The sequence below is a fragment of the Antechinus flavipes genome, chromosome 4, assembly GCF_016432865.1.
Source record: "Antechinus flavipes isolate AdamAnt ecotype Samford, QLD, Australia chromosome 4, AdamAnt_v2, whole genome shotgun sequence".
NCBI classification, from domain to species: domain Eukaryota; kingdom Metazoa; phylum Chordata; class Mammalia; order Dasyuromorphia; family Dasyuridae; genus Antechinus; species Antechinus flavipes.
The window spans coordinates 78,098,634-78,125,151 of NC_067401.1; the positions used below are offsets into that span (position 1 = coordinate 78,098,634).

Consider the following 26,518-nt stretch of genomic DNA (forward strand, 5'->3'; position numbering starts at 1 on the left):
CTCCTTAAATTAAACTAAGGGCAAAGAGTTTGGGATAGCACAGAACTTCGAGGAGACTGAGTGAGCTGTTTTTCTTCTCTGATCTGCATAATGGTAGGGACAAGTGGCAGGAAGATATTCTCATGAAGGGAGAGCCTATGTGCCCTCCTGTGGGTTGGTCATTCTAGCACCCTTCATGTTCAGCAATGACAATTTACCTCTTGCCTTGCAGTTCTGGCAATATGGTGAATGGGTAGATGTGGTGATCGATGACAGGCTACCCACAAAGAATGATGAGCTTCTCTTTGTCCACTCGGCTGAAGGAAGCGAATTCTGGAGTGCCCTCTTGGAGAAAGCCTATGCCAAGTGAGTTACTCCCCTATTGCCCAGAAGCTCAGAAGATCCAAGATAGCAGCATGTGGGACTGTCATATCTGCTACTGAAATGGCAACATAGAAAATGCCATTTTTGTTCATGTGTGAAAAGGACTTTTGACAGTATTCTCAGTCATGAGAATACTGTCTTCTTTAAGAATCTAAAACACTAGAAAATACAAGAATATTTGGTTATTTCATGTTAGATTTTTCTACCAAAAGACTCCTAGGTTTAGAGATCTAGAAATTCCCTCATTTTACAGTAAGGAAATTAATGTAGTGAGAGGTTAAATTACTTGCCCAAATAGTAAATTTCCAGATGGTAAATAATAGAGATAGGAAGGAAACACAAGTCCTCCAATTCCAAATCCAGTGGGCTTTCTTCTTGTACCAGGCTGCTCTCTGGTGAGCATTATTAGACTCATTTCACAGATGTGGAAACTGAGCCAGCATGCCTAAAATCATACAGCATGTCAGTGATTAGCCACATCACCCATTTCTCCACACATAGTGCCACTTCCTATTTCTTTGATCACCAGAGATGAATCCTATCCCTAGGACTGAGCTTATTCCTTAGGCAAGAGTTGCTTTCACCAGAAAGCCCTCATTCTCATCACTCATTCATTCTACCTCTCCCCATCATTTGGAGAATCAGTCTCTAAATCATAGAGTAAATAATACCCTCATCTTATATTTCTATTATGCTTTAATATATAGTAATGATGGGAGAGTGCTTTCAATACAGATATCTACATAGGTGGAGCAGTGAATTTGACCCTGGACCTAGAGTAAGAAGACCTAAATTCAAATCCAATCTCAGACACTTACTGCTTTATATTTCTCTGAGCAAGTCACTTAATCTCTGCCTATCTCAGTTTTCTCATCTGTAAAATGGGAATGATGATAATAGCAATAGCACCTACCCGCCAGGGTAATTATGAGGGTAAAAGAGAAAATACTGGCAAGTGCTTTGCCAGTCTAAAAGTACTATGTAAATACTAATGATCATTATCCTTTTATACAGGGTCAATGGATGTTATGAAGCTCTCTCAGGAGGGGCTACCACAGAGGGCTTTGAAGACTTCACTGGTGGGATAGCTGAGTGGTATGAGCTGAAGAAAGCCCCTGACAATTTGTTTCTCATCATCCAGAAGGCCCTGCAGAAGGGTTCTCTCCTTGGCTGTTCCATTGATGTGAGATTCTCTTCCTCTTTTCTGTATTCCTTCTTTATTCTCCTCTATTTGCCTCAAGACTACCTCCCCCATTTCCATCCAACTGAATTCCATTCTCTGAAGGGGAGCCCCTCTTATCCCCCAGCCTTCTCCCACAGGGAAATCCTCTCTCTGCTCTTGGATGACTCATGCACCTTCCCTTCCTTGCAGCAGACATCTATTCCCAAACAGGCTCCAGGACTAATGGACCTGTGGGAAGATTTCAGAACGCACAAAAAGTTCGTTTCCTGAGCCACAGCATCAGTTGCCAAAATCTCATCAGAGAACAGAGATCAGGATGTCCTGGGCAGGGACACGGGGAGAAAGATGATTTTAGCAATGATAACTGAGATCTAGATCAAGCCAGTTACCAAACACATAGTCACAAAATATAGCTTTTTTTTTTTTTAAGCTTTTTATATTCAAAACATATATGTGGATAATTTTTCAACATTGACCCTTGCAAAACCTTGTGTTCGAAATTTTCCCCCTTTCCCCTTACCTCCTCCCCTAAATGGCAAGAAATCCAATATATGTTAAGCATAGGAAAAATATATGTTAAATCCAATATATGTATACATATTTCTACAATTATCTTGTTGCACAAGAAAAATAAGATCTAAAAAGGAAACAAAACGAGAAAGAAAACAAAATTCAAGCAAACAACAGAAAGAGTGAAAATGCTGTCTTGTAGAACTGTTCGGTTCTGCACACATATATTGTATCTAGGATATACTGTGACATACTTAACATGTATAGGACTGCTTGCCATCTGGGGGAGGGGGTGGAGGGAAAGAGGGGAAAAGTCAGAACAGAAGTGAATACAAGGGATAATGTTGTAAAAAATTACCCATGTATGGGTTCTGTCAATAAAAAGTTATGATTATTTTTTTTTAAATGCTATCTTGTGATCCACACTCACTTCCCAAAGTCCTCTCTCTGGGTTTAGATGGCTCTTTTCATCACAAGATCATTGGAACTAAGCTACCTCTTCTTACAACTTCCAAAGAAAATCTAACAAACCCTACCCACTTTCAAAGACAGGAGGGGAATTATTCTGCATTAGTTGACACAGTATAGACCCCAACTCAGTGATTCAAAGTAAATTCTTAGTCTGGGCCAAAAACCAAAGTATAGATTTTGTGTCTCTTGAACATTAATAATATAAGTAAATAACTCACAGAACTCTTAGAGGACTGTCTTGTGGACCACTGCTGGCCTTCAGATCCAGTAGAAAGACTACTGCTCTAAACCACAAAACCTGATTCTTTCTCTGAATTAGGTATAGCAGACTTTAGCCCAAATAACCAAGTTTGTTTTCAACACACTCAACCTTTTCTCTCTTACTCTTCTTCAACTCCCAACAATCTCATGCTCTTTCCATTATTTTCTCAGGAAAAGAGCCAAGGAAATCATTTAGATCTTAGTATGAATTAGGGATCAGTCACTCGGTTATTTGCACATTAAATTCGGTCTCTTATTGTGGAATGAAAAGCTTTATATCCTATTAAACAAATTTTGGGCAAAGCAGGGAGGGGAGACCTTCCTAATACCCAGAAGCACAGCACTAGATAGCCATCTATTTTGCTTATGCATTAGGTGCTGGCTTCCCAGGAAATGCTCCCCAGATTTAGGGATTAATCTTCCCCTGCCTTTCCAGATCACAAGTGCTGCAGACTCAGAAGCGGTAACTTTCCAGAAGCTGGTGAAAGGACACGCTTACTCAGTTACTGGAGCAGAAGAGGTAATTTCCAAATAACCAGGACAGTGGTTTGATTTGGGTTTTATTTGTTTTCTGGGGGGGATTTTTAAGAGGGAGAGAGACTCAGGAACGGCAAAATTAAAAGTGCGCTTTAGTCTGGGACAGCACAGGGCGTGGCCTGAGTCAAATGGAAGTCACATTTTAATACTGATTTCACTTCTAAAAAAGGGCTGCCCCGGATAATTTCCTGGCACTCAAACATGAATCACACTCTGAGTCACACTGATCTACAAGTGTGGTGCACTTTGCCCTCTGGTGGTCCCATTTTCTCATTACAAGGATGAATTTAAAAATCTCAAGAATTGTCTCCTCTGGAATATAATTTCCATGATATCTCACCAGTTACTTTCATATTTGACCCCTCAATAGTCCTGAAGGGTAAGGAGGGTAAGTTATTATTAATTCATCTTACAGATGGGAAAACTGAGTCCCAGTAAGCTGAATTGACTGGTTTAAAGTCGCAGGTGTCAGTAGTTTTGATCCTAACATTTCTGACTTCTGATACAGTGCTTTTTAAAAAATATATTATTTTTTACTATGAACTTAATAATGACAAACAAACATAAACATTTGGCATATAAGGAAGAACAAAAAAAAGAGAAACTACAAGTATCTATTACTTAGAATTTTTTTAAAGAGATATGTTTTTTCCCTTTAATGAGGCAATTGGGGCTAAGTGACTGGCCCAGGCTCACACAGCTAAGAAGTGTTAAGTGCCTGAGATCATATTTGAATTCAGGTCCTCCTGACTTCAGGGCTGGTACTCTATCCACTGTGCCACCTAGCTTCCCCTAAAAGAGATATCTTAAATTTAACTGAATAATAACAAAACTGTCCTTGTGTGAACTTTCTTCTCTTATGTTTTGTTTGTGAGTTTTTTATTAACATCATTTTTTTTACATCTTTATCACTACATAAAAATCCTTCCTTTATAACAAACAGATATAGTCAGGAAAAAAAACAAATTAATACATCAGCAGTTGTTAGCATCTCCATTACATCACTTTTTCACCAAAAGGGATCAAGGAAGTTCCCTGAAGTTGTGATTGGTCACTGCATTGATCAAGTTCGGAAGCCTTCCAAAAGTTGTTTTCTTATGGTCACAAGTCAAAATTTTTCTCCTGGTTCTGTTGACTTCACTCTGAATTAGTTCATACAGCAATTTCTAGGTTTCTCTGAACTCAGAGCTTTCATTTCTCACAATAATATTCCACAGCATTCATATACCACTAAATATTCTCTAATTGATGAGCACCTATTTTGTTTCTAGTTCTTTACAACAACTATAACAAAGTACCATATATATTTGATAAATACGAGTCCTTTTCCTTCTTTCACCTCTTAGGAGTATATGCTAGATCAAAGAGTTTGTATAGTTAAGTGACTGCTGAATATCCAGTATTTTTTTTCCCACAAATTGAGAATCTTTCAAAAGGTTCATGACAAAGATATATCTCATTCATTAAAATCAACTAAAGCCAAAGCTATTCCAAGAATCACAGGAAGCTAAAGTATCACAGCTGGAAACTAAATTAGTGTGCTTGCACTTTCTGTCTCCCAATAGGACAAAGAAGCATAAATTCAATGATCATACCCACTCTCTGGAGGCAGCTAGATGGCCCAGTAGATAGAGTACCAAGCCTAGAGTCAGAAAGACTGAGTTCAAATGATCTCAGACACTGACAAGCTATATGACCCTGGGCAAGTCACTTAGCCCTATTCCTCTCAGTTTCCTCATCTGTAAAATGATTTGGAAAAGGAAATGGCAAATTATTCCAATATCTTTGTTAAGAAAATCCTAAATAGAATCACAGAGAAATAGAATATAAACTGAAAAGACTGAATGATAGCAAAAAACAAAAACAAACCAAAAACCTATTCTCAGCACATTCATAACCTGCAAGCATTTTATGGGAATTCAGTTCCGTAAAAAGTAGCACCCTGCTTACCATAATTTTGCTTTTCCTAGTAAGGAGAACGAGTCAGTAGTTCTTATATTCCTTTACTATGTGACTCTAGGAAAGTCACTTGACCTCTCTGTTTGTTCATCTGGAAAATGAAGATAATAATACTCATCCATCCTCTCTTAACAGGTTTGTATGAAGGAAAGAGTTTTGTAAAGCCTGATAAATCACTATGTAAGCATGAGAAGTTTTATTACCTGGGACCAACACCAAGCTTTTAAATTTTTTTATTATTGTACTTTTTAAAAAAAATTTTTTCCTGGTTATACATATACCATAACTTTTAAAATATACTTTTTACCCTGAGGCACTTGAGGTTAAGTGACTTGCCCAGGGTCCCACAGCTAGGGAGTGTTAAGTGTGTGGGATCAGATTTGAAATCAGGTCCTCCTGACTTCAGGGATGATGCTCTATCCACTGCGCCACCTAGCTGCATTTCTTTATATATACATTTCTTTAAAACTCATATTGGGATAGAAAAATCAGAACAAAAGGAAAAAACTGAGAAAAAAAAAGAAAAGAAAGTGAATATAACATGTGTTGATTTACATTCAATCTCCATAGTTTTCTAACACCAACCTTTTCAAACCCGCTCCAATTCATGTTGTGATTTTGCTCCTGTATACAGACCATTGTTGGAGGGGATAAAAGGGATGAGAAGAAGGAGGTGAATCCCAGAGTTTGGGATTACTGGAAGTCTTCCTGGAGGAGCAGGGGAAGGGGAAGGTTTTGCATCTGCATTTAATCTTTTATCCCCATTTCTCCATGTAACTTGACCAGGTGGAGTTCAGAGGAAGCCTGCAGAAGCTGATTCGCATCCGAAACCCCTGGGGAGAAGTTGAATGGACTGGAAAGTGGAGTGACAAGTGAGTTTATGCTAAAGCTTAAAACTGGAGGGTTGAGGATGAAGAAGTATATCTTTTGGGCTATGAGAATGAGCTCAGGGAGGCACAACTAAAATGTTTGAAGAGACAGAAATATTATATGTTTGGGCATCAACTAGGTGAGCCCATAGTGCACACAGCACCAGCCCAGAAAGAAGAATTGATTTTAAATCCAACCTCAGGTACTTAACACCCTGTTACTGGGTCCCTGTTACTTTTAATCTCTATCCCCCTCAGTTTCCTCTTCTGTAAAATAGGAATCATAAAAGTACCTACTTTCCAGGGTTGTTGTGAGGATCAAATGCGAAAATAATTGCAAATCTCTTATCATGATGCTTGGTTACATAGTAAGTGCCATGTAAATGTTAGCTAGTAGTGGTAGGAAGAAGAGGAGAAGGGGAAGGAAGAAGAGAAACCGGAGTCCAATTCAATGCAATTTAATTAACCTGTTTGTCAGCACTTGGGAGGTACAGTAGTTAGAGGGAGAACAGAGTTTAAATATGGCCTCAGAAATTTACCAATCTTGTGATCTTGGGTACATTTAATCTCCTTCTGTCCCAACTATCAAATGGATATAATAATAGCATGTATCGTCTAGCATTATTGTGAAGATTGAATGAAATAGTATGTGTACAGATTGCTTGCTGTCTTAGGGAGAGGAGAAAGGAAGAAGGAGGGAGAAAAATTTGGAACATAAGATTTTGCAAAGATTAATGTTGAAAACTATCTTTGTATATATTTTGAAAAATAAAATATTATTTAAAAATATAGTTTTAATTTTTAGAAATGAATATGTGTAAAGCTTAGAACAAATGCCTGGCCCATAGAAAGCACTACATAAATGTTATTTGTTATTATCCTCACCATTAAACATGGATAGGAAAAAATTTTTCTTAAAAACTGTGGACAGGATCCAGAGTAGAAAATGACATTGTCTCTGAAACTGGACTTTGCTGTAGTTTGGGTCTGTTTTTGCAGGGGATAGGATCCAGAGTAGAAAATGGCATTGTCTTTGAGACTGGCCTTTGCTGTAGTTTGATGTAAAGCTTAGCACAAGTGCCTGGTCTGTAGTAAACACTACATAAATGTTATTTATTATCATCCTCACCATTAAACGTGGATAGGATCCAGAGGAGAAAATGACATTGTCTCTGAAACTGGATTTTGCTGTAGTTTGGGTCTGTTTTTGCAGGGTTCAGGGATCCTATGTACAATATAGTATAGAAGTACAATATAGGTACTTCTCACCTAGTTTCAGCAAAGATGATTCCCCTCAGAATAAATCCCTTTCCGAGCTCAGACTTGCCCTTGTATTAGGTACCAAGAAATTGAATCTTTCTCTTAATTCAAAACCCCAATTGTTCTTTTCTTAGAATTTTAACCTAGTGACTGAGCCTGGAGCAGCTAGCCCTTTGATTGACATCTGCAAGTGGGTCTACTATGCCCTGGGCCCTTTTGCAATGAAAACCAATTTTAGTTTTTCCTGAACTTGCACGTACTCTTTTTATTCTCCTCCACTTCCTCCTCCTCCTCATTTCTTTTCCTGGGTCCCCCAACATAATAGTTATAATAGCATTTCCATTTCCTTGGTACCAGAGCTACTCTCTCTCTGGACTAATGTAAAATCAAGTCAGGGAGCTTCCCAGGAAGACTTGCTGGCAGGGATTACGGAGACCTGCTGGAGCCAGCTCTAACTCCAGCACATTGTTAAATTTTCATTGCATAAGCATTTACATTTGAGCAATCAGAAAAGGCTCCAAATTAGGGCTTGATTTATTGTGGTATGGACTTAAGAAAGTAATAGGGAAAACATCAATAATACTGATTAAATTTTTTAAAATGTCCTGTATACTTTTCTTGGGTGAACTGGTTGCTAAACATTTACCAACACATCCCTGCTTCCCAGTCAGTTGTAGAGAATGAACTTAAATAAAATTCCTCTGTAAGATTTTTCTCTCTAAATCCTTCCCCCAAAAGAGTTGGCAAATGCTTCAGAAATGTTTCTTTCTGTCATTATAGTTACCTGTTAGGGGTTTGAAAGGTATAGAGAGACTTAAACAATTTGGGATTTTTTTTAATTTTAGGAAGGAAAAGTCAGTAGGAAAAAAAGAAAGGAAGGAGAGAGAAGAGAGAAAAACAGGGATCAAATGGGATATGATGTTTTTAGCTGAATCAATGTTTTTTCTAATTTTTTTTCAGTTCAAATGCACTGATAAATGAAGAAAAATATAACCTGCATGCAATTTATGATAAGCATAGTAAGACCATTCAAATGCTCAGGTCCCTTAGTTAAACACTGATAGTTTTTCCATTGACTAACATTGAAGTTGACTTTGAACTTAAGACTCAGGATATATGTCTCTCACTCATGCCATCCCTACCCCCCAAGTCTCTGGTGTCCCTATTCGTGCTCCTGATTGGTGATATTTTCCTTCCCCTCCCAATCACTATCCTCCTTTCTTTCCTCCTCCTCCTCCTCTGCCCTCTGTTCTGTGTTTTATTTTCCATCCTGTGATAACTTCAGACCTGTTCAGAATTGAGAGTGAATGCCGCTTTCCTTCTTGCTTTTGGAAATCTTGAAACAAATTTGCTCCCTCTGCTCCACCCTCCCCCCACAAAGGCAACTTCTAGCACCCGTAACTTTGATGCATTTTTACTTTTCAGCTGCCCTAACTGGAACAGCATAGACCCCGATGAGAGGGAGAGGCTAACCAGGAAATTTGAAGATGGAGAATTCTGGTAAGCTTACTTGAGGCCTCTCAGAGAATTGTACAATTTTCATAATTTGACTGTAAAATGATTTAGGACAGAGTATAGCCCAGCAAGGAGCATATAAAGCTAAGGCCCTAAGCTCATGGATGTGTTCTTAGCCCCACAAGTATTTCCCTGAACAGCCTTGTGCAAGAAATGTCTTAATCCCCAGCTGACTGTTTAAATTGGAATAAGAATCATGGAGGTGATTTACAGAGAGAAAAACCAAAGGAACAGCTGTTTAGAGTTCCTAGCAGAATACAGTAGTGATAAATGGGACATACCCATCATTTCAAGGAGTTTTCGGTCCCTCGATAAAGATATATTGAGCCTCTATGGTGTGCTCTCCATTCCCAGTGGGAGCTAGAGACATTTTACAAGATAAAAAGATGAGATGAATAGTATTCCTAGAGATTTAACATGGTCAAATGAGAGAGATTTGGACCAGAAGCAAGGAACCCCAGGATTCAAATCCCTCTCCAATACTTCTTCCCAATGTGATAGTGGATAAGACACTTAACCTCTGAGATTCAGCTTCCTCATCTATAAATAAAGGTACCAATACCTGTAATTCCAGTCTTACAAAATTGTTACAAGTCTCAAATGAGATGATATATGTAAAATACTTTGAAAATTTATAATTGTCTGTTATGTCAGTAATATTCTGAGAGGTCTGTGAAGGGTCTCACAAGTATTCTCTCTCTTGACATCCTAAACCAAATTCTGTATTTCTGCTGCAGGATGTCTTTCAGTGACTTCCTGAGACACTATTCCCGCCTAGAGATCTGCAACCTGACCCCAGACACATTAATCAGTGATACCTACAAGAAATGGAGACTCACCAAGATGGATGGGACCTGGAGGCGGGGTTCTACGGCAGGGGGCTGCAGGAACTATCCAAGTAAGAGAAAAATTCAGAACTTGAACCAGAGGGAGGGAAATGTGGTTCCCACTTTGACAGTATTCAAGGGACAATTCTCTAACCTCCTGCCAACCACAAAGGAAGCACGGGGGAAAAAAACCTAAAAGGCAGGGATAGGGAATACAGGAGAAAGAAGGAAATCACATCCTTTAACAACTCATCTTGCTGCTGGCCAATTACACAAAGCCACTGCTCACTCTGATTTATTCAAAGACATTTAGTCCTCACTTATTTTGTACTAAATACTCCACTAGTCATTGTAAGTACTGTAAAAATCTTGAGCAGGAGCACCTCCAACTCCAGGGTTGAAAAATAGAATGGTCCTAGACAACACCAGGGGACATTCCTTCTCCTGGATTGCTTTTCATACAGCCAAACTTCCCTTTGTCTAAGCCTTTCTTCAGTAAGCTTGTTCATTTGTTTCAGCCACATTCAACTTTTTGTGATCCACTTTGAGGTTTTCTTAGCAAAAATAATGAAGTGGTTTGCCATTTCCTTTTCCAGCTTATTTTATTGATGAGAAAACTGAGGCAGGCAGTGTTAAGTGACTTGCCCAGGATCACACAGCTAGTAAGTATCTGGAGACAGATTCTGACTCCAGGCTTGGCCCTCTATCTATTGCATTGTCCTCTAAATATAGAAATATTTAATTTTTGCCTCTTACCCAATCATCTGCCCCTCCCTCCAAAAAAATATCATTCTACTCTGCAATTACCTTAGATGAATAAAACTCTCACAGGCTCTCAAAAGAAATTAAAACTTCATTATCATATCACAGTACAACATCACAGAAATAATATCTGGTATAATTTATGTGCATTGACCAAGGTCATGTCACCACTTAATGACAAAGTTGGTATTATAACCCAAGTCTCTCAACTCCTGAACTAAGTTATTATCCTCTATACTAATACTATACTTAGTAAATGATTGTCAAATCAACTTGATTCTCTTAGTTAAACAATTAATAAGTACCTTTTCCCAAAACTGCCTCGTTTTTAGTTTGTGTGTACTTATATGTGTCCGTGTTGTTTCTCCATAGAATGTAAGCTCCTTGAAGAGAGGGATTATTGCTTTTTTTTTTTTTTTTTTTTTTGCTTTTTTTCTTTAGTGCTTTGAACAGTTCTTAGCACATAGGGATAGCAATAGAGTCTAGACCTGTCAGTTCACTGGTGAGGACTGCTCTATAAGAAACTCCCTCAATCAATGCACTCAGCACCTTTTCTGCAAATTTGTAGCCTAAAGCACTGAGAGTTTAATTGAATTATCCAGGGTCATACAATCTGGTCTTCTCTATCCCCCTCACCATACTCTCTTTGCCTTACGCTTAGCAGGTATTTAATAAATACTTGTTGGTTTGTAGATTGATACATAAGGCCAGTGCTAGGTCCCAAGAATAGAAAGGAAGAAATGAAAATTCTGCTCTCAAGGAGTTTGTAACTGTGAGGAGAGAATACAGTAGGCACACCAGCACTCTATCCACTTTGCCACGTAGGGGCATGTCAATTTTGGAAAAGATCCTAGTAATTCAGTATTGCTACAACATAGAGTTCATGAAAAGGGGTAATATGAAATTAGATTCAGACATATACTGAAGATGGATAGCAGAAGGTCTTAATTGCTGGATGAGAAATTTGTAATTTATCCTAAGGCAATAGGGAGCCATTCATATTTTTTTTGGTTTGGTTTTGGTTTTTGAGCAAAAATAACAACATAGTTAGACCTGTGCTTTAGAAAGTTTATTTTGGCAGTTGTATGGAAGTTGGATTCAAGGGGGTTTCGTGGAAGCAAAGAGACTAATTAGAATGCTATAATAGTCAAAGCAAGAGATGACAAAGACTTAAGTTAGAGAAATGGCCATGTGAATGAAGAGAACAGGATGGAAGGATGGGAGAGATACAGAAGTAGCAATGACTAATCTTGGCTACTGAAAGGATATAAACAGTGAGGGACAGGGGGGACCCAATATACTCCAAGACTATAATGTAACCTGGGAGACTGGGAGAAGAGTAACATTCCTCACAGAGATTCACAGAAGAGAAAATGGGAGAAGTGGACTTTGAAGGATGATCATCAGTTCCATTTTGCATATGTCAAGTTTGAATGGCAACATGGTATAATGGGAAGTCCTAAATATGGCATCAGGGAACCTGGGTTCAAATTCTGGCTTTGCAGTTCACCTGTGTGATCTACAGCAAGTCCATTAACATGTCTGGGCTTAATTTTTTCATTTATAAAATGAGGGTTGTGGATGAATCACATAATCTCTAAGGTTCTTTTTCTAACTTTATACATACAGAAATGATAATGCCTTGCAACAGGTGGCTATTTGGGCTGTAGGCTGAAGGGAAGTAAAACACATGGGATTCCAGATTTAGAGTTAGAAGGAAACTCTAGTCCTTCTTCCTCATTTTACAAATAAGAAAACTGAGTCCCATGGAATAAATAAGTAGGATTTAAACCCAGATGTTCTAATACCAAAGTCATTTTTCTGTCCTTTATCTTATCTTACCTCTCTTTGGATACATCTTTTCTTTTAAAAAAAATATATATTTATTTTAATAGTATATTTGGATAAATTTTTTTTTCCAATCTCATATATAGATTACTTTTGACTTTCATTTTTGTAAAATTTTGAGTTCCAAATTATTTTTCTATTTCCTTCCTTTATCTCCCCTCTCCCTACACTAGCAAGCAATTTGATAAAGATTATGCAGTACCTCCATTCTTGAATTTTAATTTTTTGAGTATTTTTTGATTTTTTGAAATTTTTTTTTGAATTTGAATATTTTGATAGAAGAGGTGTATTTGTGGAAGGGCAATTGGTGAGGTGGGGGTGCAGAAAAAATAGGATACCAGAGGGCACTGTAGTGTTGGCAGGTCACCAGTCAGAACCAAAGAAGGCAATCCCAAGTTTTCTCTGGTTGAATCAACCTTCTGCTGAAAATTGAGAAAGGAAGAAAATCACTAGGGGGCGCATGGGTCCAGAGCTTGACAACAGAAAGGCTTCATTTCAAGAAATCTATTTCATGTAATCCTCCTTCCAGAATTTTTTTTTTAATTACTCCAAATGACTTTAAATTTGGGCAAAAGAAGGAAAAAAAAGGAATAGCTTCTGAGTTAGAACTGTTTGATGAGTGTCTCTAGACAATTTTCTCCACCCAAACTAAAAGTGCAAATTAGTGGAGATTTTGTTAACTCAAACTCCTGATTTCTCTCAATTTCACCATATCCTTTTTCTTTACTCCCCTTGCTTCCATGATTAACCTCAACCCTAAAAGCCACAGACCAACCCTTCCCCATTCCCCTAGTGTTCTCTATCTGGGCAGCCAATGAAAAGTGTTTTTAAGCACTAAACACTAGGCAAAACATAGTGCTGAGTGTTGGGGATACAAAAAGAAAAAGTTAGCCAGTGTCCTATGTCTGGCTATCCCGGGATTGGTCCTCTGTACTCTGAGGTGAGTGATATTCTTTATCCTTCTGTGTGATGGCAGACACTTTCTGGATGAACCCCCAGTACATGATCAAGCTGGAAGAAGAGGATGAGGATTCTGATGGCTCTGAGCCAGGATGCACCTTCCTAGTGGGTCTCATCCAGAAACACCGACGACGCCAAAGGAAAATGGGAGAGGATATGCACACTATTGGCTTTGGTATCTACGAGGTGAGGACTTCTACCTGGAAGATCCCCCCTTTCCTCTCTTGCTCATTGTCCAAACCCTCTACTTTTGTCCAAAATCAACCCCAAGAGTTTCTAACAGAAAGCAAGAACTGTTGCACAAGCCAGTCCTGAACTGAACTCTTTGTTTCTAGAGTTATCTTATCTAAGGAAGCCCTAACAGCTGGCCAGAAGTCCCCAGGGGCCGCAGGACACTCTGATAGAGTTCCCAGAGCCAGTTCTGTGAGGGTTAAATAGACAAGCTTTGGAAGACATCCCCTTGTTTCATTTCTTGCTTTTGTCAGCTTGGGATGAAAAGAATTCCAGAGAGATTTGAGCTGGGGACGGAGCGTCCTGGGGCTACCTCTAAGAATGATGTGAAGTCAGGAGCAGAGCCAATGGAAACCATGCTTTGGCTGGCCAAAACCCAGTTGCCAAGGAGGTAGAGACTCTGAGGAGAGAGGGGAAACAATTGGGCGATTATACTCCCACCAGAGTTGCCCAGCACCCAGCATTTTTTCCCAGGACAAATTCTAGTTGTACTTCGGCCCTGTTCCTCTTTAGAACAAAGCTCATAAGGCTGAACCACATTATTTCCATCATCACATTTGCTTTTGCTCTGAAGTTTGTGCCTTTCTTAAAGAGGTTTTCAGTGACTTTTGAAATTGCTTTACTAGAGATAAGGATGGGAGACAGAGAGAATAGGAGGTAGTCCCTCTACCTCCACCTTAACCCCACTCTCCTCTTGTTTTTTAAGGCAGCTTTGAAGTGTTACAACAGGAAAACCAGGGAGCTTTTAGTGAAATTGAGTCTGTCTGGGCGATGTGAATAATTTACAGGTGTGATGCTTTATATTGTACATGGCATTTTATCATGTCCCTCAAAACAGCCCTGTGGTACTGCCATCATTTTGGAAAGGTGAAATTATTGTCCCAGAGTTGCAGAATGGCTTCAATCTTTGCAGAATGAAGTTTAAATCCTGCCTCAGACACTTACTAGTTATATCCACAGATCATTTAACTTCTCAATTCCAGTTTCTTTATCTTTAAAACAAGCTTAATTGAACCCAGAGTACTTCTGATGGAATTCATTGTATCATTTATCTCATGGGGACATAATGATGGATCAAGTGAAATAATATATGTTTAGTGTTTTATCAGCCTTAGCGTTGAATAAATGTCAGCCATGTTATTATTCTTTGACATTTTTGGAAAAAGGAATAGTATAAGATAATCCTAATTAATAAAGTGTCCACTTTCTCTGATTCTGAATGTTCTCTGTATGTTGTGTCTCCCTACAGGTTCCTGAGGAGGTACGTCTGATATGTTTTGTTCTTTGATTCTGGAATCAAGTTTAGCCAAGCCTGGGCTTCTGTATCTCTCAAAAGAAGTTTTATGAAAACAGGGCACTGATGTTACATTTAAAGAACCCATCCTTATCCATACTATCTCTAGTAAGACTACCAAGACCCAAGTTGAAGTGTGACATGTAGCTAAACACACTCTCCAAATTCTGAATATCAGGGCTGTTACTAGGATGATATGACTGGGACTTTACCCTAGAGTGCCAATATTTAGAGGGCTTTTAGCAGCACTTGTATTCCATCATTCCATCCATGTACTCCATTCCTTATCACTTGTAACACATCCATGTATGTGTTAGACATAACAAAGCTTAGCAGCTAATTAAATAATTAATTTTAATGAAAAGCTATCAAATGGAACTGGTGGAATTCCTCTCCACTGAAGCCATAACCCAAGTGAGTTCCCTTCAAACTTATCCCTGGGTCTTCATGATATTGGGAACCATGGGCCCCTAAAGAGCCCATGAATAAATTTCAAATTTAGAATAGATCTGCAAATTTTTAAAAAATATATTTTGTGACTATATTTAATATAATTGTTTTTGTTATAATTATATTTATTTTATTTGACACATTCAAAAACATTATTTTGAGGAGTCCGTAGCCTTTACCAGATTGTCAGTGGGTTCAGTGACCCAAAAGAAATTAAGAACCCCTGCTATATGCTAGTTTCTTCCATTTCTAAAATTAAATTCATTTCCAATTCTAAAATTTCTAAGATTCCACTTGTCTTTGTATTTCCAGTGCCTAGTACATAGTCTAGGTTAAATAGCCTAATGACTAATAAATACTTGCTTGTTTGACTGATTGCTAAGATTCCAGCTTCACTTGGCATGAAGGGGAAAAAATCATCATGAATCTCATCAAAAGTGGGATTCAATGAAACATACAGTACAGTCAATTCTGCTAAACATTTATTTTGAAAATTCAAATCTGTTCCAACATGATTGATACATCAAGAAACAATATGCACATAATATACCTTTGACATTTGCTTATGAACAATTTTATCCAAAAGAGGAAGACTGAAAATGTAGAAAACCATTCCGTTTCACAGAAACTCACAAGCAGTTAAGCTTCCAGTACTTACTTTTTCAAGCAAATCTCACTTCTATTTCAAGGTAAAATGCCTTAGTGTAGTCAGAGTTACATAAAAGAGATCTGGTCTGCACCTATGGCTTCCAACTGTTCCACCTTCCACTATAGCCAAGAGCCCTGGTCCTCTTTCCCCACTTCCCTTGCAGATTCTCTCTAAAATTTGCCTGTTCAAGGCCTGTGGAAACCAGGCATAACTCAAGCAATAGTCCAAGACAGCAAATGCAACCAATACTTATTGTAGAATTTATGTATTTCTTAACATATATAAACTACTGTTTCTATTATGTTCCTATTTTTTTTAATATGCACTTATGTCATTTTCCCCATAAGCTTTGTGGTTTTAATTGTGCAATTTCACATAGTGAAGTGATTTTTAACAATACATATGGCACGTGATAATGGAACTGATTGTATGCTGATGTTCCATAAAAAGCTGAATATATGTAAGGACACAAGAGGGCATCCTAAGCACCCCAGAGTACAGGAGAGAAGAGTATCATCGCGAGGAGAATGTGATGTATGATAGTTCTTTGGGTGAATTCTGGCTCTTGTTTTCAGGCTGGACAGCCTGGTAGAAGACGTAATTCTATAGAGAGAATACTGACAATGCTTTTGGGGGTCATAGAGCCCACAGAATTTGACAGAATCCCAGCAGTGTGGATTCAGAGCTTAATTAGGCAGACGAGATAAATACAGAGAAGACTAAGGATGCTCTCCATGGAAGGAAGGGGAGGAGGTGAGTATACTGTCAGTGTTAGGGGAGTTCAAAGGACTCTCAGTAGAGATAGAATGGGAAGGGATCCCAAAGGCCATGTGATCTGAACCCCTCATTTGACAGATGATGAAACTGAAGTATTAAAGTGACTTAGATACGTCACACACTTGATTTGAGATTTGAATCTAGTTCTGTGATTCCAAATCCAGCAGTGTTTTCCCCTTCCCAACCCCAATCAAATTTTCTGGTAGTGAATAGTATTATCATAGTGTTTAAGTATTTCTTAACAACAAACTGATAGTGAAGTTGCTGTATAGCTTAGATGAGTAGAATGTTATATTTATTTGAAACAATGGGCTTGAAATCAAGAAGACACATCTTCCTGAGTCCAAATCCAGTCTCAGATACCTACTAGCTTGTATGACCCTTAGCAAGTCACTTAACTGTTTCAGTTTCCTCACCTATGAAATGACCTGGAGAAGGAAATAGCAAGCTTTCCCATTATCTTTGTCCAGAAAATCCCAAATGGGGTCCCAAGGAGTTGGATGTGACTGAAACAACTCAACAACCTTACCAACACTAACAGTCTGTCAACAAGCATTTATTAAATACTTACTATGAACCAGCCACCATGCTAAATAATGGGGCTACAAAGAAAAGCTAAAACAGTCCCTGTCCTCAAAGAGCTTATGATCAAATGGAAGAGACAATATGCAATTTACTGTGAATGAACAAGATAGATACAGTGTAAATGGGAAGTAATTTCAGAAGGAAGACACTAGCCATTTGGGGTCATTGGGAAAAATCTGTTGTAGAAGGTGGGATCTGAACTGTCTTAAGGAAGCCAGGGAAATAAGGAGGCGGACATGAGAGCTAGGGTGCTGCACCTGGAGGACAGTGGGCACTCTGGCTTTCTCTCACTCTGATCTTGTGTTTTCCCATCAGTTTTCTGGTCGGACCAACTTACACCTCCCCAAAAACTTCTTTCTGACGACCAGAGCAAGGGAGAGGTCGGACACATTCATCAATCTCCGAGAAGTGTTGAATCGCTTCAAGCTGCCCGCTGGAGAATACGTCATCGTGCCTTCTACTTTTGAACCCCACAAGAATGGGGATTTCTGCCTTCGAGTCTTTTCAGAGAAGAAAACTGATTCTCAGTATGTTGGGAATTCAGAGAATGGGACAAATGGGGACCAGAGTGGGAGTGAACAGAGGACTGACAAGAAGCTCCCCCATTTCCTTTTTCTGTCTAGAAAAATCCCAGGTCTCTTCTTCTTCCAGCTTTAGCAATGAGCAGCTGTATCTTTGGATACCAACTTTTTAGGTCAGGCTTAAGCAACTTGCAGGCACTCATGTAGAATCAGAAGATGTCCTTTCCTTGGTCTTTTGGCCTTTTTACATTTCCTTTCCCTCCCCATTCTTCTATTGCCCTCACTACTTTCCTCCCTTCCCCTTCCTTCTTCATCTTCCATCTACTTCTTTACCAGTTGATTGGAGAATACTTATAGTTATTTATTAGCTACACTACTCAAGCCCCAACTTATTGCCTCTGTCCCTTAGGACCTTTTATCTGGTGGGGAGTGTTCAATCAGTCAATAACCCTTTATTGAGCTATCCAGCCTGGGACTGGATATATCTAGATATGAGGATATTAAACAGATGCTTAATAAGTGCTTCAGCTTTTAAATTATTTTTTTAATTAGCAGAAATCTATTTTCTTTCCCACCTACCTGCATTAGAAGAATAATAAAGAAAAACAATCCTTGTAATAATATGCATAGTCTAGCTAAAAAAAAAAAAAAAAAAAAAAACCCTTTACTGGTCGTGTCCAAAAAAATCTACACCCTGAGATCACCATTTCTCTAAATGCTTGTGAATGGATTAATTTGAGAAACTTAACAGTCTAGTCTACTTTTCCATGATTATTATGCATTATTTCCTTTCATCTACTGTTTGGTCCAGGCAGACTGGCTTTGCTGTTCCTCACTCATGACACTCCATTTCTTATCTCTAGTTGATCATTACATGCTTGGAATATGCTCTCTTCTTAACTCAATCTCCTAGAATCCCTAGTTCATTTATTAGCTCAATTCAAATACCAACATTCTACATAAAAACTTTCTTGTTCTGCTACAATTAGTGTCTCTCCTTAGCCTCTCCCCCCCTCCACATACACACAGAAAACCTTGTATTTGTTTTTATTTCTAATTTGTGGCATAAAATAAGCATTTCCATAATGGAGTATTTAAAAAGATTGCAAATGAAACTGAAAATCCATTATGTACAACTTTCTATTAGGTTTACATATATTCATATTTATTGTATTTATTTTATATGTAAAAAATATTCATTCATAATTTCATTATTGTGGGGAACTCTCACAATTAGGAAGTAAAATACCTCCAAGAGTTTTTCTCTAGGAGACAATATGGTACTATGGAATCAAGAAGATCTGTTTTCAAATAATACTTTTGTTTCTTTTTTGTTTGTTTTTTTGGCTGAGGCAATTGAGGTTAAGTGACTTAACTCACAGCCAGGGGTGTTGTGTCTGAGACCAAATTTGAACTCAGGTCCTTCTGACTTCAGGGCTGGTGCTCTATCTACTGCACCATCTAGCTGTCCCCAAATAATACTTTTGACACTTATTACCTTTTGAACATGGACAAACCATTTACCCCCTTCTCCCCCAGACTTCTAAGTCTTAGACTGGATGGATTCTGAGGTCTTTTCTGTCTCTCAGTTTATAATTTGATGATTCACTGATGTTGATGGGCAACTTCGCAGTAATTTATAGGTGCCCAGAGACACTCAGAGGTGAAGTAATTTGCCTATAGTCACCAAAGGAGGAATTATTCATTCATTTATTTATTTATTCTATAACAATTTACTCGACTGTCTATTAAAGTAAAGAGGGGCTTTGATTAGGACATTGACAAAATCATGCATCTTTTAAAAGGATCGCAGTAACTAAAATTAGCCACAGCCCCTAGGCACCCATTTCTTTTTCCCACTTCAAATGAGCTCAGCTGGTAAGTGATAATTTTATATCAGGGTAATAAAAAGTGAAAAGACTTTACTGTAGGGAATTGGTATTTAAAAGGAGACTGAAAAACTCTTCCTTCATGGTAGATATTAGAATTGAGCTATTGGGAGTTTCTAACTAAGCTTTGGAATCTGACCCATCATAAAGATTAAGTGGACAAACAACTTCTCCCTTAAAAAAAAATAAAAATAAAAATACCCACTTTCTAAAAGTCCTTTTGATATTGACTTCTTCCTTTGATTTATTCCTGCTTGATATTCTGCTATTTGAGGAAGTGTTATCACACACCAAGGTTCTGAAGTAGGGTTTGTTGGGGGTAGGGGAAGGTGATTTGAAGCAAGACTGGTTTCAAGTTTCACACTTTAGTTCCAAAGACCTCTTTCCCCATCTTAATTTCTTACCACTAATAGATAATTTCTTTCTATTTCCAGAATTGTCGATGATGAAATTGAGGCTGAGCTGGACGAGGTATTTATTAGGATTCTTCTTCCTTCTCTGTTGTAGAATCAAAGATGGAGAGTGGGGAAATTCTTCCAAGCCCAATGCGTTCAAAGCCTCATTTTACAAATGGTCTTTTTGCTCAGAGGCCAGCTCTCTTCCTTCCATACTCCCCCGCTGCCTTTACCCTGGCTTTCTAATCTTGTGCAAATTACTTTTCTTCCCTCATCTATAAATTTAGGGAGCTGAATCCTTATTTGGATTAGTATTTTCCAAATGGTGTCCCAAAGACTCTTGGGATTTGGGCATTTTGGATGGGAATCCCATAAAGAAATGTGGATACTAAACATGAAATTATGCATATATGCTAAACTCATTACTTCAGGCTAAAAATCATCTGCTTTTTTCCTCTAAAATTTCCAAAATCTCACTTTATCTCAGGGATAGTCTGTATATTTCAACTCTTTGGAATATCATTTATTGAGTTTCATCAATATGTTTCATTTTCATTACATTGTGTTCCATAAGCCAATTATTGTGGAATTTTTGTGAAAATCCTTGGACTTAATGATTCCTAAGGACTCTTCCAACTCTCTGATTATGACCCTGTGATAATTGCAAGAATTTGGTTGAACAGATTTTTTTGTGCTGAAGATAATATTCTATTTATTTGTTTTTCTTAATAGTGCTCCAAATTTTCCTCCCTCCCTCTTTTATCTCTCCTTCCCAAGAAAGTAAGCAATCTTGTGTGCAATTCATATATATGTGTGTGTTTCCATATTTGCATTATTGTATAATATCATGAGAAAGAAAAAGCAAGCAAACAAAAACAGTGAAAATACTATCCTTCAATTCACATTTAGTCTTCAGAGTTCCCATTTTTCCATTCCAAGTCTATTGGACTTGTCTTGAATCAGTGCATTGCACAGAAGAGCCAAGTCCATCATAGTCTTGCTGACACTATGTACAATGTTCTCTTGGTTCTACTCACTTCAAAAGTATTTTATTTTTTCCAATTTCATGTAAAGATAATTTTCAATTCATTTTTTATAAGATTTTTTTCCAATTTTTTTTCTCCTTCCCTTGAAACCAAAACCAGAGGAATAATCCTGAAATTTTGTCAAGGGTGATTAGAACCATTACACATGATCCAAGATGGAGAAAGTGTGGGGCTTGGAATGGGATGGAGAGAAACTTCTCAGGAGTGGGGGGATAAGGATGGAGACCTGCATCTTTCTTTGTTTCTTAGAAGATAGATTATCATCAATATGCTATTACATTGTTCTTTTTTTCTTCCATTGCTTCAAGAATGATGTTGATGAAGATAGCATTGAGGACAATTTCAGGAAACTGTTTGCTCAACTGGCAGGAGAGGTAAGTGGTCAGCACCCAGCGTTATTGAGGGCCCACTACATGGAGAGCAATATTGGGCTCCAGGAGGATGTGACAAAGAGAATCACAATCATTCCATAAATTGCTTACACTATAGAGAGGAAAATAAATATACATAGAGAAAAAAAAAATCTGAACACTTAGAAGTAAACACGTTAGGTTATCTCATTTGATCCTCACAACAACTATGGGAGGTAGGTGCTCTTATTATCCTCAGTTACACCTGGGGAAACTGAGTCAGACAGAGATTAAGTGACTTCCTCAAGGTCACATTGCTCTGGAAGAATCTGAGGTAGGATTTGAACTCTGTACTTCCAGACTCTTAAATCTAGAGCTCTATCAACAAGCACCACTTAACTGTCTCTCTATAAGGCAATATGAGGGAGAATTTTCTAACAATTAAAGTTATCTGTCAGTGGAATGGTCATATAAAGCACAGAGAACATTAGCAATACACCATTGATTAACAGGCATTCATTACAAGCCAGCTGCTGTGCTAGGAACAGAATAAAAATGTAAAAATGAGGTAGTTTCTGCTCTTAAGGAATTAATATTCTAGTGATGGTAGATTATAAGTAAAAATAGCAATCTGAATATGTAGAATAATATGTATTTATATACATGTATGTTGTGTATGTGCATATGTTATGTAAACACATATACGTGTATCGTGTAAATTATATATATACATATATACAGTGCCCACATGTGCTCCGTATGTACTATGTACATATATACATGGGCAGTTTGTTGGTATAATGGATTGATAGCTAGACCTGGAATCAGGAAGACTCTTCTTTCCAAGTTCAAATCTGGCTTTAGACATTTACTGGCTGGGTGACCCAGGACAAGTCATTTAATTCTTTTTTTCCTCAATTTCCTTATCTGTAAAAAAAATACACTGGAAAAGGAAATGGCAAACCATTCTAATATCTCTGCCAAGAAAACCCTAAATGGGGTCATGAAGAGCTGGACACAGTTCTACATGTAAACAAAGTAAAGTCTGAGAGGAGAGAGACAGTAACAATTGAGGGAATTAGGGAAGGTATCTTGATTTAAACCTGGAAGGGATCTAACCTTCTAAACCTTAGAACAGAAAGCTGGTGCAAAGACAGAGGGGAGAGATGATATGCTACATATATTTAAAAAAAAAAAAAGCCCTATTTGGCTAGGACTTAGAGCATATGAACAAAACTAATAGATAATCTGCCTGGAAAGGTAGAGTGGAGTCTGGTTGTGAAGGGCCTTAAACCAAACTGAAGAACTTGTTCTTCATGCTTAAGGTAACCGGGGGCCACTATAGTTTCTTGAGTCCCAGGGCACTGACCTGCAGTAAGACCTATAATTTAGAAGATTGATTGGAGAGCAAAGGATTGAAAGCAGAGAGAAAAACTATAAGGCAATAGCCAAAGTCCAGGTAAGAGGTGATATGGGCCTAAACTAGGATGGTTGGAGCATAGATAAAGAGAGTGGATCAGATGTGAAGGGGTAGAAGAGATGACTTGGCAGCTCATTGGATGTGGCAGTGGAGGGGAGAAAGAGGGGGGAGGATGACTCCTGGACTGTGAACTTGGGTTACCTCAAAAGAAAGAGGCTTTGAGTTTGAGTTTGAGTCTCTTTTTAAATACTCATTAGCAGAGATTGTAATTAAATCACTTAATGTCTCTCTTATCAAATTTCTCCATAAAATAGGGATAATACTATATGAAAAATTGTTTTGAAAACTTTAAAACAACTCTATAAATATAGGCTATAATGAGTTTTCTTTCTTTTTAAAAAAAATATTATTGATATCTTTTGCTTTTATATCAGCATTTCCAAATATAGATATCTGGGATACCTCATCCTTTATCCAGTTAGCTATTCTATTAAAGAGACAGACAGAGAGAAGAAAGAGGAGGAGGAGGAGGAGAAGGAGGAAGAGGGAGGAGAAGAAGGAGAGGGAGGGAGGGAAGGAAAAAAGGAATGAAGGAAAGGAAAAAAGGAAGGAAGGAAAAAAAAGAACAAAGGAAAGGAGAAAAGGAAGGAAGGAAGAATCAAAGAAAGGAAGGGAGGAAGGAAAGAGGAAATGAACAAATGAAGGAATGAAAGAAAGAAAGTGGGAAGAAGGAAGAGAGAGGAAGAAGAAAAAGAAAGAAAGAAATGAAAGAAAATGGGAAAAAAAAAAAAAAAAAAACAAGTTCAGCAAACCCTACATATCAGCATTTCTTACGCTCCTGGCAATTTTCCACCCCCATAGTCTGCCTCAGATTTCTGCAAAGGAGGGAGGTACATTTTCTCAGCTCTTCTTTGGGAACCAGCTTGATCACTATAGTGAAAGAGGGCATTTTGTTTTCTGTTCTATTTACATTATGGTTGTCCCTGGACATATTGCTTTCCTTCTTCTGTTTACTTCATTTTGCCTTAGTTCCTAGCAGTCTCCCCACTCAACGGTGTTGTTTTTAATTTATTTTTAACATTCAATTTTTAAAATTTTGAGTCCCAGATTCCTTTCTTTTCATCCCTCCCCCATCTATTGAGAAGGCAAACAGTATGCTATCTATTATACATGTGAAGTCATGCAAAACATATTTCCATATAAGCCATGTTGAGCAGTGTTTTAAAAGGAGAGGGATTCATTCCAAAAGAATAAGAAGGACACGCCAAGTGGACATAAAAGTGGTTAGAAGCAGGCATGAGAGGCAGCAGTCCTGGATGGAGGGGAGAATCCTTAGTGAAGAGTAACCAACGAGAATGAAAAGAACAGGCTTAAAGAAAATCATGGTTTAAAGACCAAAACCTGGATTTGGTCCAGTTTACAATAAAGCTGGTATATAAGTATGGGAGCAGGAGAGTGAAATAGAAAAAACAAAAACAACATTTGAGCTAGAAGTGATCACGGCAAACTAAATCCTGGTCAGGCTTCTTTAGTTTTTGTGTGCTATTTGCCAAAGCCCTCCCGTATCAGAACCATCTCATGCTGTGCCTTCCTTAAAAACCAAATATTCGATCAATGATGGACAGAAGCGGCTATACCCAAAGAAGGAACACTGGGAAATGAATGTAAACTGTTTGCATTTTTGTTTTTCTTCCTGGGTTATTTTTACCTTCTGAATCCAATTCTTCCTGTGCAACAAGAGAACTGTTCAGCTCTGAACACATATATTGTATCTAGGAATTGCTGTGACATATTTAACATGTATATGACTGCTTGCCATCTGGGGGAGGGGATGGAGGAAGGGAGGGAAAAATTGGAACAGAAGTGAGTGCAAGGGATAATGCTGTAAAAAAGTACCCTGGCATGGGTTCTGTCCATAAAAAGTTATTTTTTAAAAAATCAAAATATTCAGGGATGTTTCTGGATGCCTGGTGTCAAGTTCTGATGCTGCTTCTTACAACACTTTGTTGAGTCTTTTTTTTCCTCTTCCCACGGCTGTTTTTCAGCACTGTAATTACTCTGATTCAGGGGAAAACTGACAATATGTATTTTTTTTTGTGTGTGTTTTTGTGTGTGTGTGTGTGTGTGTTTTATGTTCCCATAGGATGCAGAGATTTCTGCCTTTGAGCTGCAGACTATCCTGAGAAGAGTCCTAGCAAAACGTAAGTGTAAGTAAAAACGTAAGACACTTACGTTGTCTCTTCCTTCCCGTTCCTTAAACACTATTCTGCTCGGTTAGGGGTGTAAAGGAAAAGCAGAGTATCCTCCCTCCAATCTCTACATTGTTATTGACCGCTGGGACTGAATCGTTCATTTTCCTTCAGAGTCAGTCATGGTTCTCCCTTAGTGGAACAGAAGGCTGAGATAACTCCATTGATGTCAGCCAAAAGCCATACCCTGTAGTTTAAAGCTATTTAAAAAGGAAATGACTGAAGTGGAGAGAATCCACTGATGAGCCAGATGGAAAAGGAGAAATCCATTGAGTAATCTCAATATGTTGGTGGCTAAAGGAGTTTTTAAAATCTCCTTTTTATACATCTGTGCTAAAATGACCCCAGATTTTTTGACTAGGAAAACATGCCTAGAAAAGCAATCTCTGCCATTAAATCAAGTCAGTAAATTTTTAAAAGGCTGTTTCTATACCTAATAATTTCAGAGTAGTACTGCCTTTTGAACATAGTCCAATAGCACGAGATAGAAACTGATTCAAGGAGCAAAGATCAGGTCTTGGAGCCTGGATGGCTTGTGTTCAAGTATTGACTTTTTTTCGCCCCCTGATCAGAAGTAGACCCACTCTTCACCCTGCCAGGACAGATAAAAAGCCCTCCTATTTTTAAAGGCCTCTGGAAGAATCAGTCAGCAAGCATTTATTAAGTGCTTACCACATACCCAGCACTGGTCCAAGATCTAGGGATATGAAGAAAAGTAAAAATCACATCCTTGCCTCTGAAGAGGGAGATAACATACAAAAACCTTCACGACTTTGCTGGGTCCACCTTTCCAATATATATCATGTTGTACAGTTGTTCAGTTGTGGCTGGCTCTTTGTAACCTAGTGGACCATCACGTCCAGGGGATTTTCTTGGCGGAGATACTGGAGTGGTTTGCTATTTCCTTCTCCAACAGATTAAGGCAAATAGAGATTAAGTGGCTTGCCCAGAGTCACATGGCTACTAAGTGTCTGAAGCCAGATTTGAATTCAGGAAGATAATTCTTGCTGACTCCAGACCTAGAATTCTCTCATTCTCTCCATTGATTCATCTACCTGCCTCTGTATCAGAGTCACGGATCCCACAGAAACAGAGATTAAAGGTCCATTTGTTTTTATGTAAAACGTATAAAGAAAGAAGAAATATACAGTTTATACAGCCCAACCAGGAACACCCATGTACAGTTGGGAGGAAAGTTTAAAATGGCCTTAATGTGGCCCAAGTTTAGCCGTCCCCAGTCTGGACACATACAACCTCAAACAGTGGGGAAGTCAGCCCAACAAGGCTTCCCTGCCATGTGGGAAATGAGGTGGTGTTTATCCCAAAGGTCACAAGGC

The 26,518-nt window shown here is 38.3% G+C and overlaps 1 protein-coding gene across 1 annotated transcript in view; it reads left to right on the top strand.

The window, feature by feature from the left end:
• The window catches only part of CAPN2 (calpain 2), an 84,421-nt gene that overhangs the window by 46,860 nt on the left and 11,043 nt on the right, over positions 1-26,518 (top strand). The window contains exons 4-15 of the mRNA XM_051993375.1: positions 212-345; positions 1,378-1,546; positions 3,225-3,308; positions 6,071-6,156; positions 8,839-8,913; positions 9,666-9,826; positions 13,342-13,511; positions 14,806-14,817; positions 17,627-17,838; positions 20,156-20,192; positions 21,471-21,536; positions 25,076-25,133. Coding sequence (XP_051849335.1) covers positions 212-345; positions 1,378-1,546; positions 3,225-3,308; positions 6,071-6,156; positions 8,839-8,913; positions 9,666-9,826; positions 13,342-13,511; positions 14,806-14,817; positions 17,627-17,838; positions 20,156-20,192; positions 21,471-21,536; positions 25,076-25,133 — 1,264 coding nt within the window. The remainder of the gene's footprint in view (positions 1-211; positions 346-1,377; positions 1,547-3,224; positions 3,309-6,070; positions 6,157-8,838; positions 8,914-9,665; positions 9,827-13,341; positions 13,512-14,805; positions 14,818-17,626; positions 17,839-20,155; positions 20,193-21,470; positions 21,537-25,075; positions 25,134-26,518) is intronic.